The sequence below is a fragment of the Rhinatrema bivittatum genome, chromosome 2, assembly GCF_901001135.1.
Source record: "Rhinatrema bivittatum chromosome 2, aRhiBiv1.1, whole genome shotgun sequence".
NCBI classification, from domain to species: Eukaryota; Metazoa; Chordata; class Amphibia; order Gymnophiona; family Rhinatrematidae; genus Rhinatrema; species Rhinatrema bivittatum.
Genome location: NC_042616.1, coordinates 805,602,855 through 805,617,273, shown reverse-complemented (window position 1 = coordinate 805,617,273; position 14,419 = coordinate 805,602,855). Strand labels below are relative to the sequence as shown.

Below are 14,419 nucleotides of genomic sequence, written 5' to 3'. Positions count from 1 at the left end.
ATGCTCAGCGCCCTAGGCGATCGCCTAGTTCGCCTAGTGCTTCCGCCGGCCCTGCCTGCACATACATCCAAAGGCAGGCGTTAATTTCAGCCAGCACTGGGGAAGTGTACAGAAAAACAGATATTACGTCGGAGGCCACCCCCCAAAAAAAAAAAAAATTTTTTAAATTTAAAAATTTGTAAAATGCGGCCCAGAAGACGGACGCTCAATTTTGCCGGCGTCTGTTTTCCGAACCCGTGGCTGTCAGCGGGCTCGAGAACCGAAGCTGGTAAAATTGAGCGGCGGCTGTCAAACCCACTGACAGCCGCCGCTCCTGTCAAAAAGGAGGCGCTAGGGACGCACTAGTGTCCCTAGCGCCTCTTTTTACCGCGGGCCCTAATTTGCATACGGGCCGATACTGAATCGTGCGCCCAGGACACTGACTGGCCTGTGCGCTCGTCGGGAGAGCTTGCGCTCGCCGGCTCTCCCACGCTTTTTTCTGTATCGGCCCGAAAGATAGTGGTATATGCTGTAGACATATCCCCTGAATTGGGATTATTGAGATCACTGGGTGCTTTGGATATTCCTGGCTACTCCAAAAGATTAATATCCCAGAAGCTTTTAGCTAGCCACCGGAAGACATCGCCAACAACTGAAAAGAGCAAAGTCTTAAGAAAGTTTGTCCTGAAAAACTGTCAAACTCACTTAAAGGAGAACAAAGAAAGTATGACCAAATCTGGAGATGTTTCTGGAAGCATTAATCAACAGAAAGATAGGACGTACCACTAACCTCATTTTGAATGTCATTCCATTTTTACTTGATTCTTTATTTCTATTGTTAATTCCATTTACATGGTCACTGGCACTGATATTTTTACTTGACTCTGAATATGCCAATTTGGAGACAGTTTTGCTGAAATAAATTCATTGCTTGTTGGGAATATGGATTATAAAATTGTGATGGACTTGCAGTTTCACATAGGGAGGAGGAATAGCCTAGTGGTTAGAGCAGTGGACTATGAACCAGGAGACCAGGGTTCGAGTCCTGCTGTCTCTCCTTGTGACCTTGGGCAAGTCACTTTACCCTCCATTGCCTCAGATACAAAAACTTAGATTGTAAGCCCTCTGGGGATAGAGAAATACCTTCAGTACCTGAATGTAAACCGGTGTGATATCTCAATTGAGATCAAATGTCAGTATATAAAAATAATAAATAAATAAAATAAAAAATAAATATACATGATTGCATTTGTTACCTTAAGTGACTTTTTAATGTTGACCAAATCACTATTTGTCATTGCCTGGATTACAAATAAATTATAAAAATATACTGTAGATCAAGCAGACCAGATGCTTTGTTCTTATTAGGTGACAAAGCTTCTCCCGCTTCTCTCGAATTCCAGAGCACCTCTCAGGATTGCATGAAATCTGGCAGGACGCTATGTGGGATAGGAGCACAGTGTTCTGGTAATGCTTCTCCCTGGAAAGGTTCAAGTTAGGAGGGATCTTATCCAGGGGCTGCCAAGGTGTGTGCCCTGAACTTTCCCCTATTGATTCCTATGGAGTTGAATCTTTATTTGTTTGTTTGTTTGTTTATTTATTTAACTAACATGAAGGGATTTATATCAGACCGGTTTACATTGAACTTAGGGTTTAACTAGTTAACCAAACAAGAGAGCCAAAGCAGAGTTACATATAACAAGGGGAATGAACTTGGGGGCTATAGTTGCCAAGAGGTAGACAGAAAGCAATTAACTCGAAGAGAATAACCCGTGAAGGGTACTGGGATTAGTAAAGGTCCCATCCCTTGGGCTGAGTCTGAAGTGAACATTTTTGAGTTAAGGGAAGGCTTGGAGGAAAAGCCAAGTCTTAAGTTTTCTTCGGAAAGTAAGAAGGCAGGGTTCCAGTCTTAGGTCAGTCGGCAGTTTGTTCCAAAGGACTGGGCCTGCTGTGGATCATGTAAGGGATTATGAGCATGCGACATCACAGGTACCATTTCTGTGGGCACCTGAGCAAACTGCTTCACTGTGTCCAACAAAGGATAATTCGTGCTGAGTTTAGCGCCCTTAATGGTTTGGAAAAGTTGGTTCCTATGTGGGCACTTGGCTTCTTTGCCCTCAGCTTGAGCCAAGACCATGGCAGAAACATACTCAGATGGTTTCCTCTACTCATTTCCAAATGTAGATGGCACTACATACTGAGAAAGGGAAAATGAGGGTCATAAATACTGATTTGAAGCCCATATGTTCCCAAATATGGGTCAACCAAAAAACCTGCGTTAAAGGGATCTTTTCCCCATGTGATATGTACTGCCTTTTCAGAAATGTTTTTCTTAAACATGGGATGGTATTCATTTTATTCCTTAAAGCTAACAAATAACTTTCTGCCAGAAATGTTTAGAGTCCTGAATTTGGGAGAATTAAATCGATTTTTAGTATTAGCGCAAAATGTAAAATTGTAACCTTAAGGAGCTTACCTTCAGCGATTTCATCAGGTCCAGTTCTCTTGTCTCTTTTAACCCCAGTGGGATCATAGGGACACTGATGGCTTCACTAAAAACATCACAGACAAAGAGTGCTGTTAGCCTTGTGTAACTTGATTCTTCAAAATATCCACTCTGGTTCTAAGCTGTTTCATCCTTTTCAGTTCTATTCCTAGTTTCCCCTCTCACTCATTTTAATTCAAGATTATTTCTTTTACTTTTGCATTTTATGGAATACATGGCCTTTTGCTATGGCCTCATCCCCTTTTTATAAATTTGTTTAACTGTTAATTCTATTTTCATGCTTTATATGTATCAGTGTGATGCCAGAAAAAGGTTCTGATAAGGCTCAGCACAGCAGCAACCCTAATTTACTTAGATTCAGAACAGCATGAATAGTTTAGTAAGAGAAATGTTAATTATCCCAAAAATAGTTGGAAAAACTTGAATCAATACTAAATAGAAAAAATTCTGCTAAACGATCAAGGTTTTGATTGTAAGTAAAGAGTGACCATCATAGCGCCCTTGCAACTGGAAGCTTATACTGAGAAAGCTTTTATGAATGCTGGGGCTTTATAATCATAGGTCACTTCTTAAGTGCAAGTCTATAAGAATAATATATTCTCCCTTCTTCTCTTAGTTGTGGGAGGCTATATAAAGATGCACTTTTCTTGCAATGAGATATCCAAAGATGCAGCTGTTCTGAAATCTTCTGCACTTGTCCTTTGAGATGACGGATCAATAGTGCCTTTGTGTCTACCGACACTTGCAATGTTTCGAAATACTTCTTCTTCAGGGAACACCAAAGTTATGAACTGCAAGAGGATTAATTGTTTGAAAAGGTGCGGTCAATGTTTCATTGGGAAAAGATTTTCGTTGCGTTTAAGGACCTCGGGCAGGAATGCTAACGAGTAGCTTGTGGCACCTAAAACGCAACGAAATTTTTTTCCCGATGATACATTGACCCACCATGGCATATCATATGTTCTTATAAAATTCAGAGCAGATTGGGAAATTTAGGATACTCAAGGCTCTGTTGGCAGAGACTGACTTGGGTCCCACTTATTTGGGAGGTGTCCATCAGGAAACAGATTTGATTACAGAATTCTCCAGCCTCATAAAGCAGAATCAGGGAACGTTACTTCATCCTGACATCTGATCCTTAACTTTCACAGCCCGTATGTTAAGCCGACAATCATATTCTTCTGGATTCTAAAAGAGGTTCCAATAAAAAAAATCTTATGGTTTAAAATTAATGCTTTTATCTTATCCTGTCTTGTATATTGCTGGAGTCTTACACACATTGGGGCCGATGCAATAAAAAGTGCGGAAAGCAGGCGCTGAAAAGTCAGCGTCCGCTTTCTTAACGCGCACATGGCGTCCGCAAGGGGGCGCCATGCTATATCCAAATTAGGGGGTCGCGCTAGCAAAGAGATGCTAGGGTCGCTTGCTAACTTCATGGAATGCCACCTGATCCTTCTATTATCTGAGAAAGTAAATAACTGATTTACATTAACTTGTTCAAGTCATTTCATGATTTAGTAGACCTCTATCATATCCCCCCCTCACTCGTCTCTTCTCCAAACTGAACATAGGGCAGCCATTCCATTCCCCTTATAGAAGGTGTGGTAGGCCTGATTGACAAACTGAAGAGTAGTAAAATCACCTGGACCAGATGGTAAACATCCCAGAGTTCTGAATGAATTGAAAAATGAAGTTTCAGACCTATTAGTAAAAATTTGTAACCTATCATTAAAATCATCCATTATACCTGAAGACTGGAGGATAGCTAATGTAACCCCAATATTTAAAAAGGGCGCCAGGGCCATCCGGGAAACTACAGACTGGTTAGCCTGACTTCAGTGCCAGGAAAAATAGTGGAAAGTGTTCTAAATATCAAAGTCACAGAACATATAGAAAGACATGGTTTAATGGAACAAAGTCAGCATGACTTTACCCAAGGCAAGTCTTGCTTCACAAATCTGCTTCACTTTTTTGTTCAGAGTAGTTAAATCACAAGCAGATTGTGATAAATTGCAGGAAGACCTTGTGAGACTGGAAAATTGGGCATCTAAATGGCAGATGAAATTTAATGTGAATAAGTGCAAGGTGATGCATATAGGGAAAAATAACCCATGCTATAATTACACGATGTTGGGTTCCATATTAGGTGCTACCACCCAAGAAAGAGATCTAGGTGTCATAGTGGATAACACATTGAAATCGTCGGCTCAGTGTGCTGCAGCAGTCAAAAAAGCAAACAATATTGGTAATTATTAGGAAGGGAATGGTGAATAAAACGGAAAATGTCATAAAACCTCTGTATCACTCCATGGTGAGACCGCACTTTGAATACTGTGTACAATTCTGGTCACTGCATCTCAGAAAAGATATAGTTGCGATGGAGAAGGTACAGAGAAGGGCGACCAAAATGATAAAGGGAATGGAACAGCTCCCCTATGAGGAAAGACTAAAGAGGTTAGGACTTTTCAGCTTGGAGAAGAGACGGCTGAGGGGGGATATGTTAGAGGTGTTTAAAATCATGAGAGGTCTAGAATGGGTAGATGTGAATTGGTTATTTACTCTTTCAGATAATAGACTAGGGGGCACATTTAAAACTAATCGGAGAAAGTTCTTTTTCACTCAATGCACAATTAAACTCTGGAATTTGTTGCCAGAGGATGTGGTTAGTGCAGTTATTAATGCTGTGTTTAAAAAACGATTGGATAAGTTCTTGGAGGAGAAGTCCATTACCTGCTATTAAGTTCACTTAGGGGCGGATTTTCAGAGCCCTGCTCGCGTAAATCCGCCCAAAACCGGGCGGATTTACGCGAGCAGGGCCCTGCGCGCCGGGGAAGCCTATTTTACATAGGCCTCCCGGCGCGCGCAGAGCCCCGGGACTCGCGTACGTCCCGGGGTTCTCGGAGGGGGGCGTGTCGGGGGGGCGGGGCCGGAGCGCGCGGCGTTGCGGGGGCGTGTCGGCAGCGTTTTGGGGGCGGGTACGGGGCGTGGCTACGGCCCGGGGGCGTGGCCCGCGCCCTCCGTACCCGCCCCCAGGTCGCGGCCCGGCGCGCAGCAGGCCCGCTGGCGCGCGGGATTTACGTCTCCCTCCGGGAGGCGTAAATCCCCTGACAAAGGTAAGGGGGGGGGTGTAGACAGGGCCGGGTGGGTGGGTTAGGTAGGGGAAGGGAGGGTAAGGTGAGGGGAGGGCAAAGGAAAGTTCCCTCCGAGGCCGCTCCGATTTCGGAGCGGCCTTGGAGGGAACGGGGGGAGGCAAGCGCGGCTCGGCGCGCGCAGGCTATACAAAATCAATAGCCTTGCGCGCGCCGATCCAGGATTTTAGTGGATACGCGCGGCTCCGCGCGTATCTACTAAAATCCAGCGTACTTTTGCTTGAGTCTGATGCGCAAGCAAAAGTAGGCTGATCGCGCTTCTTTTAAAATCTACCCCATAGAGAATAGCCACTGCCATTAGCAATGGTTACATGGAATAGACTTAGTTTTTGGGTACTTGCCAGGTTCTTATGGCCTGGATTGGCCACTGTTGGAAACAGGATGCTGGGCTTGATGGACCCTTGGTCTGACCCAGCATGGCATGTTCTTATCATTTTGGTCAGCCTTCTGTGCACCTATCTCCAGTGCAGCTACATATTGAGATGAAGTAATCAGAACTGCACATAGGGCCAGATTTTCAAAGGGGTACGCGCGTACCCCCCCTGAAAACCTGGCCCAAACACCCCCTGCGCGCGCCGAGCCTATGTTGCATAGGCTTCCGGCGCGCGCAAAGCCCTGGGACGCGCCTGGTGCGCGAACAAAAGTACGCATGTGCGCAGATTTATAAAACCTGCCCCACAGTATTCAAGGTGCGGTATCACCATGGAGTGATACAGAGGCATTATGACATCCTCTGTTTTATTTTTCATTCCCTTCCTAATAATTCCTAACATTGCTTTTTTGATCTCCACAGCACACTGAACCGACAATTTCAATGTATTATCCACTATGATGCCTAGACCTCTTTCCTGGGTGATAACTCCTAAGATAGAACCTAACATTGTGTAACTACAGCAAGGATTATTTTTCCCTATATGCATCACTTTGCAGTTGTCCACATTGGGCTTCCAAATGGCAGATGAAATTTAATCTTCCAGTCTCGCAAGGTCCTCCTGCAATTTATCACAATCCACTTGAGATTTAAGTGCTCTGCATAATTTTGTGTCATCCTCACTCATTGTACCCCTATCCAGATCATTTATACACTATGACTGAAAGAGAATTTAATTTGCAATTTAAAAAATGCTTCTGGAAGTTTATAGAAGGTTGTGCAAGGTTCTACAACCATCAAGAAGTTTCTGAGGTCTATATATAGATGGCGTCACTCAACAACTCTCAGTCAGTTCAGTTCAAGTCTTACAGCCAGTAAGGCAGTTTTCTAAGTTCAAATGCAGATTTCAAGTTACAGTTCTATTCGTTAAGATTTTAGTAAGTTCTTGTATTAGTGAGTTTCTGCTTTGCGAAGTGTAGTTCATTTGTGCGATATAATGGCATCATCAAAGTTCCCTTCAAGGCTTTTGTGCTACTTATGGAAAGATTACGTTTGTAGTTTCATTGGAAACATAACAAACCAAATTGTAGAAGCAAAACTACCTTCAAATCGGCAAGTACTCAGTGTTCTTTTCTTCAATTTACGTGTTGCTAAATTCTCAATCAAAGAAAGTGCAACCTTAGTTGTAAAAGAAGTTCTTGTTTTTTGGGAAAAGGGACGAATTCCCCCAAAATGAACTGATCATTGTGTTGAAAACGTTATACAGAAGCGGATGGGTAGAAGCTCAGATGTGGAAGCGAAAAAACGAACGAAATTCCTGGATAAATTAGATGATTTATTCGATGTTGCATAGGAGAATATGTTAAACATCATTAAGAAAAAAAGAGGATAAGCAGTTTTTATGATTGCAACACAAAAAAGGACAACCAGGTTCCATGGCTGGAATTGATTGCAAATTTAAAGCCAATGAAGAAAAAAACCAGGAAAGCATAGAAAAGGAAACAGAGAGAAGAAAGAGAACTTACGAGGAAATGGAACAATCTTATTAAGAACATAAGAAATTGCCATGCTGGGTCAGACCAAGGGTCAATCAAGCCCAGTATCCTGTTTCCAACAGAGGCCAAACCAGGCCACAAGAACCTGGCAATTACCCAAACACTAAGAAGATCCCATGCTACTGATGCAATTAATAGCAGTGGCTATTCCCTAAGTAAACTTGATTAATAGCAGGTAATGGACTTCTCCTCCAAGAACTTATCCAAACCTTTTTTGAACCCAGCTACACTAACTGCACTAACCACATCCTCTGGCAACAAATTCCAGAGCTTTAATGTGCGTTGAGTGAAAAAGAATTCTCAGATTAGTCTTAAATATGCTACTTGCTAACTTCATGGAATGCCCCCTAGTCCTTCTATTATTTGAAAGTGTAAATAACCGAGTCACATCTACTCGTTCAAGACCTCTCATGATCTTAAAGACCTCTATCATATCCCCCCTCAGCTGTCTCTTCTCCAAGCTGAACAGCCCTAACCTCTTCAGCCTTTCCTTATAGGGGAGCTGTTCCATCCCTTTTATCATTTTGGTTGCCCTTCTCTGTACCTTCTCCATTGCAACTATATCTTTTTTGAGATGCAGCGACCAGAATTGTACACGGTATTCAAGGTGTGGTCTCACGATGGAGTGATATAGAGGCATTATGACATTTTCTGTTTTATTAACCATTCCCTTCCTAATTCCTAACATTCTGTTATTATTTCCATTTTAGACATTATTTTGCAAAGTATGTATTTTTCGTTTGGTTTCAATTTTTGTACATTATCTTTGCTAATTTTTATTTCATGTAAATAACTGTATGAAGAAGACAGTCATAAATAAAATTGTCTTTTGATTATGCTCGACTATTATTTTCCCAAACAACGTTTGAAAAAGAAATACAAAAAAGTTTTGGTGAAATCAAACTTTAAGGGCTTTGGGGGGTCACCTTAAAATAGTTCAATTGAGCTGAAATTTGGCAAGGAGCACTTTTTCATATATTGGAGCATGATTAGGGGTTGGGAGCAAAAAATTTCAAAAGTTGAAAAATAAGAGCCATCCTAGTATACAGTCCTGATGGAACAAAGTCAGCATGACTTTACCCAAGGCAAGTCTTGCTTCACAAATTTGCTTCACTTTTTTGTTCAGAGTAGTTAAATCACAAGCAGATTGTGATAAATTGCAGGAAGACCTTGTGAGACTGGAAAATTGGACATCCAAATGGCAGATGAAATTTAATGTGAATAAGTGCATAGGGAAAAATAACCCATGCTATAGTTACACAATGTTAGGTTCCATATTAGGTGCTACCACCCAAGAAAGATCTAGGTGTCATAGTGGATAACACATTGAAATCATCGGTTCCTTTGTACTAGCCACCTGTGCCTCGATCATGAACCAATAATGATAGGTATGTACTTTAGGATCTGCCTGGACTCGTAACAGCAATGGCTGAGTGCACTCTAAACCTCCTCTGATAGGTGAATTTGTAGCAATTTCCCTCACCCCTTGAATTTCCCTCACCCTCGGCGAGCCCGGACCCAGACCACGCGGCAAGTCCTCGGGAGCACCTCCGACGCCGCTCCTCCTACACGCCGCCCCTCCGCTCGGCCGTCCAGCCCGCCCACAACCCAGGCGGACCAATCGGAAGCCGCGAGAGGGACCTTTAAATCTACAGCTCACCAGGCGCCGCGCGCCTGCGTCGCGCGCCGAAGGAGCACGACAAAGGGGCTGGCCCCTTTGTGTGCCCCTTCGTGCAGACCCTGAGAGCCCTTGAGCCCTTGAGCACACCCTATACTACCTCCATATACCCTAATTGGAAGACGGATGGAGTTCCTCTAAAATCCAACAAGACCTCCATGCATGCTAGAACCAGGGCTGTAGACAACATCCAAGTCAGCCAGCGACATTCCTCACCAATACCTCTAACGCTCAATCTCAAACAACCAAAGCAGGACCACACATCCAGAGTCAAACGGCTTCACATGTGCCTTCATTAAAACGCCGAATTCTCCTCACTCCAAACGCCAGCAATCACTCTTATACTAACCTGCTCTCCTGGAACCCGACATCCACTCAACAACTCCACTCAGACGAATACAGCTTCATCTATAACAACACCACAATCAAAATGGAACAATCCTCTAAAATGTATCCAACATTCTCAATCCCAATCATACATCACAGTTTCTTACAGAAAAGAAATCTAACTAGACAAGTACACCTTCGCAACCTAAAATCACTCACCCCAATCTTAACAGCTCCGATAACCCAACTACTAGGCCTCACCCTATTCACACTAACGCTATTCAATGCGCAATCTATAACTAAAAAATCACTAATCCTCAATGACTACCTCACCGACGCTAAGCCAGATATTTGCGCAATAACAGAAACCTGGCTGAAACCTACAGATACTGCAATAATAAACCAACTACCGACGCTAACTTACGACATCTTCTCCCTTCCTAGACTGAAAAAGAAGGGAGGGGGAATCCTTCTTGCAACAAAAAAAGACCTCAGATTCTCATACCATCCAGTCCACTCCGATACTAAACTTGAAATTGGCTTCTTCACATCACTCCAACTACAAATCCTTCTCATCTATGCCCCACCAGGACTCTTAGAATCTGACGTCTCACCCATCATAGAAATAACCACAACACTCCTCAACCTGGACACACCAGCAATAATATTAGGAGATTTCAATCTACACATGGATAACCCTGATCCCTCCCCCAGCTGCCAAAATCTACTACTAGCATTCTCAGCAATGGGCTTCACCCAAATAGTCAAAAACCCGACACATAAAGCAGGACATACGTTGGACCTGATCTTTATCAACAAAGGCATAAAATCGTCTTCCCCACCAAAAAATATGAAGGTACCCTGGTCGGATCACTCCCTGATTTCTACCTCATTCTCACTGGAAAAATCTATTGCCCCTCATACAACTACTCCCTCCTTTAACTACAGAAAATCTTGCCACCCCGACGACCTCACCAATCAGCTAACCAAACACCTTCCTGCTATAGTTCTCACCGATCCCAATACTGCCTTACAATCCTGGAATACTATCACAGAATACATAGCCAACAAGCTCTGCCCTCTAACAACAAAAAAATCCCACCCAGACGCCTCCAAAAAACAACCATGGTTCACCGACGATCTCAGAAGGCTAAAACAATATCTAAGACAAAAGGAATCTAACTGGCGGAAAAACCCTAGTTCTAGCACACTCTCAGCCTACAAACTCACGCTACAACAATACAAGGCCTGCACCTCCAAATCAAAAAGAGACTTTTTCGCCTCCAAAATTCACAACTTAGTCTTTGACGCGAAAGCTCTATTCAACTATGTTTCCTCCCTCACTCAAATACCCTCACCAGAATGCCCTAGTAATCAAGCTCAAGCCAAAGCAGATGAACTCGCTCTCTTCTTTCAAAACAAAATCACGAATCTTCTTACTCAACTTCCCTCCAATATCGCCCCCCCAACACCAGCTCTAATGCCTCACATCAAAAACATTCATCTAGAAATGTTTGAACTTACTTCTTCCTCCGAAATCCAAACCATGCTTAGAAGAATGAAACCATCTTCGCACCCGGCAGACCATATACCCACAAAACTTCTCCTCTCAATACCAGACACCATCTCCAAAACATTAGCGGACATCATCAACTGCTCGCTTTCCCAAGGTTCCTTCCCAGAAGACCTCAAACAAGCCTCACTCAAACCACTTTTAAAAAAACCCAACCTGGACCTAAAAGACCCCAACAACTACCGTCCAATAGCTAATCTTCCTATCATAGCTAAGATTATGGAAAGGCTTGTGAACACCCAACTATCGGACTTCATTGAAGACAACAAAATTCTATCCGCCTCACAACATGGATTCCACAAAAATCGGGGCACTGAATCCCTACTTACCTCCCTTACAGACCTCCTCATCTTAGGTACAGACAAAGGACAATCCTTTCTATTGATCCTTCTGGACCTTTCAGCAGCTTTCGATACCGTAAATCACGCTATCCTCATCAACCAGCTAGCTGCGATAGGTATCTCTGGTTTAGCGCTCTCCTGGTTCAAATCGTTTCTAACCAACAGAGGCTACAAGGTAAAAATCCATAATAAAGAATCATCACGCCAAGACTCGACCATCGGAGTCCCACAAGGTTCCTCTTTATCCCCCACACTCTTTAATATTTACCTTCTACCACTCTGCCGACTTCTTACCAACCTCAATTTAATACACTTTCTCTATGCAGACGACATTCAGATCCTGATACCCATCAAAGAAACATACTCAAAAACCCTCGAATACTGGGAATCCTGTCACCAAGAAATCAAAAGCCTCCTCAACAGCCTAAACCTGGTACTAAACTCTGCCAAAACTGAAGTTTTACTCATAACTCCTGACAACAATCTCACAGCCTGTCTCCCAACCAACCTACAAACCACTCATGTGAGAGATCTAGGTGTGCTAATCGACAATAAACTGAACTTCAAAGCCCACATCAATAAAACCACCAAAGACTGCTTCTTTAAACTGCAAGTCTTAAAAAGGATAAGACCACTATTCCATGCCAAAGACTTCAGAACCATCCTCCAAGCCCTCATTTTCTCTAAACTGGACTACTGCAGCTCTATTCTACTTGGCCTCCCCTCCTCATACACAAAACCACTCCAAATGGTTCAAAACGCAGCAGCCCGTCTACTGACTAACACTAGGAGAAGAGACCACATCTCCCCAGTTCTACAAGACCTCCACTGGTTACCAATCCATTTCAGAGTCATTTATAAATCCATCACCTTGATATACAAAATCATTCACCAACATACCATAATCGACCTACAAATTCCGCCCTGTTTACACAAATCCACAAGACCAACCAGGGAAGCCTACAGAGGATGCCTCATTGTTCCACCCACGAAAACCACTAAGCACAGCACCTTAAGAGACCGAGCCCTTTCCACAGCAGGACCACCATTATGGAACTCCATCCCTCCAGATCTCAGAAACGAACCATGCCTCCTAACCTTTAGGAAAAGGCTAAAGACATGGCTTTTCAGGCAAGCCTTCCCGAACTCCACCTAACATGCACCACCAATAATTTCTCTGCTCAGAAGCTGTATATATTGGACTCCATATTTACATTGTACATTTGTATATAATTAACCCTCTCTATCTCTCTTTATTTCTTACAATCCCAGTTCATTAGCCCTTGTTAATTGTAACTGCTTCTTTTCATCACGTTTTATTATGTTTTTTGGTTGTATTCTTCGCACCCCTGTTTTCTGTAAACCGACATGATGTGAACGAGTTCATGAATGCCGGTATAAAAAAACCTTAAATAAATAAATAAATTAAAAAGCCATTTACCCACCTAAGTGCACTTTATGCAGGGTAAAATCTATGGAAAATTCAATGGCATATACTTACAGCAATTTTCAAAAGCCCACTTACATGGGTAAAGTGCATTTACATGTGTAAAACCCCATTTTAAGCAAGTACATACATTTGAAAATCAGGCCCTTTGGAAAACCGCACTGCACCTCAGGTTTTCTATTTACCTCCAATAGCATGCTTTCGCTTTAACACACTCAAGGCCGTGAAGCTCAGGTTTAAGGCAGAGAAAAAGCTCAGGGTCAGAATTCACGAAAGATCAAATTACTTTTAAAGTTTACCCCACAATTTATGTAACTACTTGAGATGTCGTAGGATTAGGGTAAAAGGGGGTAGACCCGAGAGTAATTTCTTTTTTTTTTTTTTACACAGAGGGATGCGAGTGCAAGGAGCAGCCTCCCCGTGGAGGTGGTGGAGACAATGAGTATCTGAATTCAAGAAAGCATGGGACAAGCAAAGAGGATCTCTGAGGGATTGTAAAACTGAGCAGTTGGTGTGGGTGGGCAGACTAGATAAGGCATATGATCTTTTTCTGCCATCTATTTTACTTCGGTTCATATTAACATTCACCATTTCTCACCGGAGAATTATCAAACACTTAAGAGAGAAATGCTGAGTGGACTATAAGAGGAAAATTCTATCTACATTTCAGTCCATTCAAACTTATTCGTTGAGCAAATGGTCTCCTAAGAGCTATAATTAGTTTGAAAAAGCAGTTATCACATTCTGTCTATTGAGCTTTAAAGACAAAGCCAAACATCTGAATAAAGAAAGACTCATTCTACTCAAAAGAGTTGGCTTAATGGAGGGCAGATGCAAAGAATGCATAAATTCATAAATAAGTAGAGGAAATCTCTACCTTACAACAAAAAAAGCTGTTCTGCACTAATCAGGAGTATTCAAGCAATAAAATCAGACATGGCAGCAGGAATTCAGTAAATCAAGTTCGCTATACTAGCTTATCTCCGTTTCTTGTTTCGCTTCTTCTTCTCCCATCTCCTTTAGCATTTTGATATAATATACAATCTTTCTTTTACTGCCTATACCTTTTGGAATTACAAGTTATTTAACTTTTACTAAAAGCCACACCATTAATTTAATTTAAAATCTTTTCTATACCGTCGTTAAGATATATACCATCACAACGGTTTACAATAAGGCACATATATTAATGTTGCTAAATGTATTAAATTATATCAACTACACAGGTGCCAACAAGTTACGGTAACATAGTTGTATGATCGATGTTATTTGGTGGGTGTGATAAATCCTGTCCATTTCTATCTGTATCAGTTTTAAGTACAAAATAGATTAATAATTGTATCTTATCCTTTGGTGGTGAACAAAAAATTAAAATAAAATAAAATAAAATACACACATCATGTTTAGGGGTGTTGTGTGTGGGTGTTCTACTGTCTGCATCCTACACTCCCCTGGGTTCTATTCTCCATTCTCTTTGTGATACGCTTGTTTAA

General features: G+C 42.2%; 1 protein-coding gene across 2 annotated transcripts in view; it reads right to left on the bottom strand.

Moving 5' to 3' along the window:
* The window catches only part of RHPN1 (rhophilin Rho GTPase binding protein 1), a 186,200-nt gene that overhangs the window by 85,126 nt on the left and 86,655 nt on the right, over nucleotides 1–14,419 (bottom strand). For both annotated transcript variants that reach the window (XM_029592174.1, XM_029592175.1), the window contains one exon: nucleotides 2,456–2,531. In XM_029592174.1, coding sequence (XP_029448034.1) covers nucleotides 2,456–2,531 — 76 coding nt within the window. The remainder of the gene's footprint in view (nucleotides 1–2,455; nucleotides 2,532–14,419) is intronic.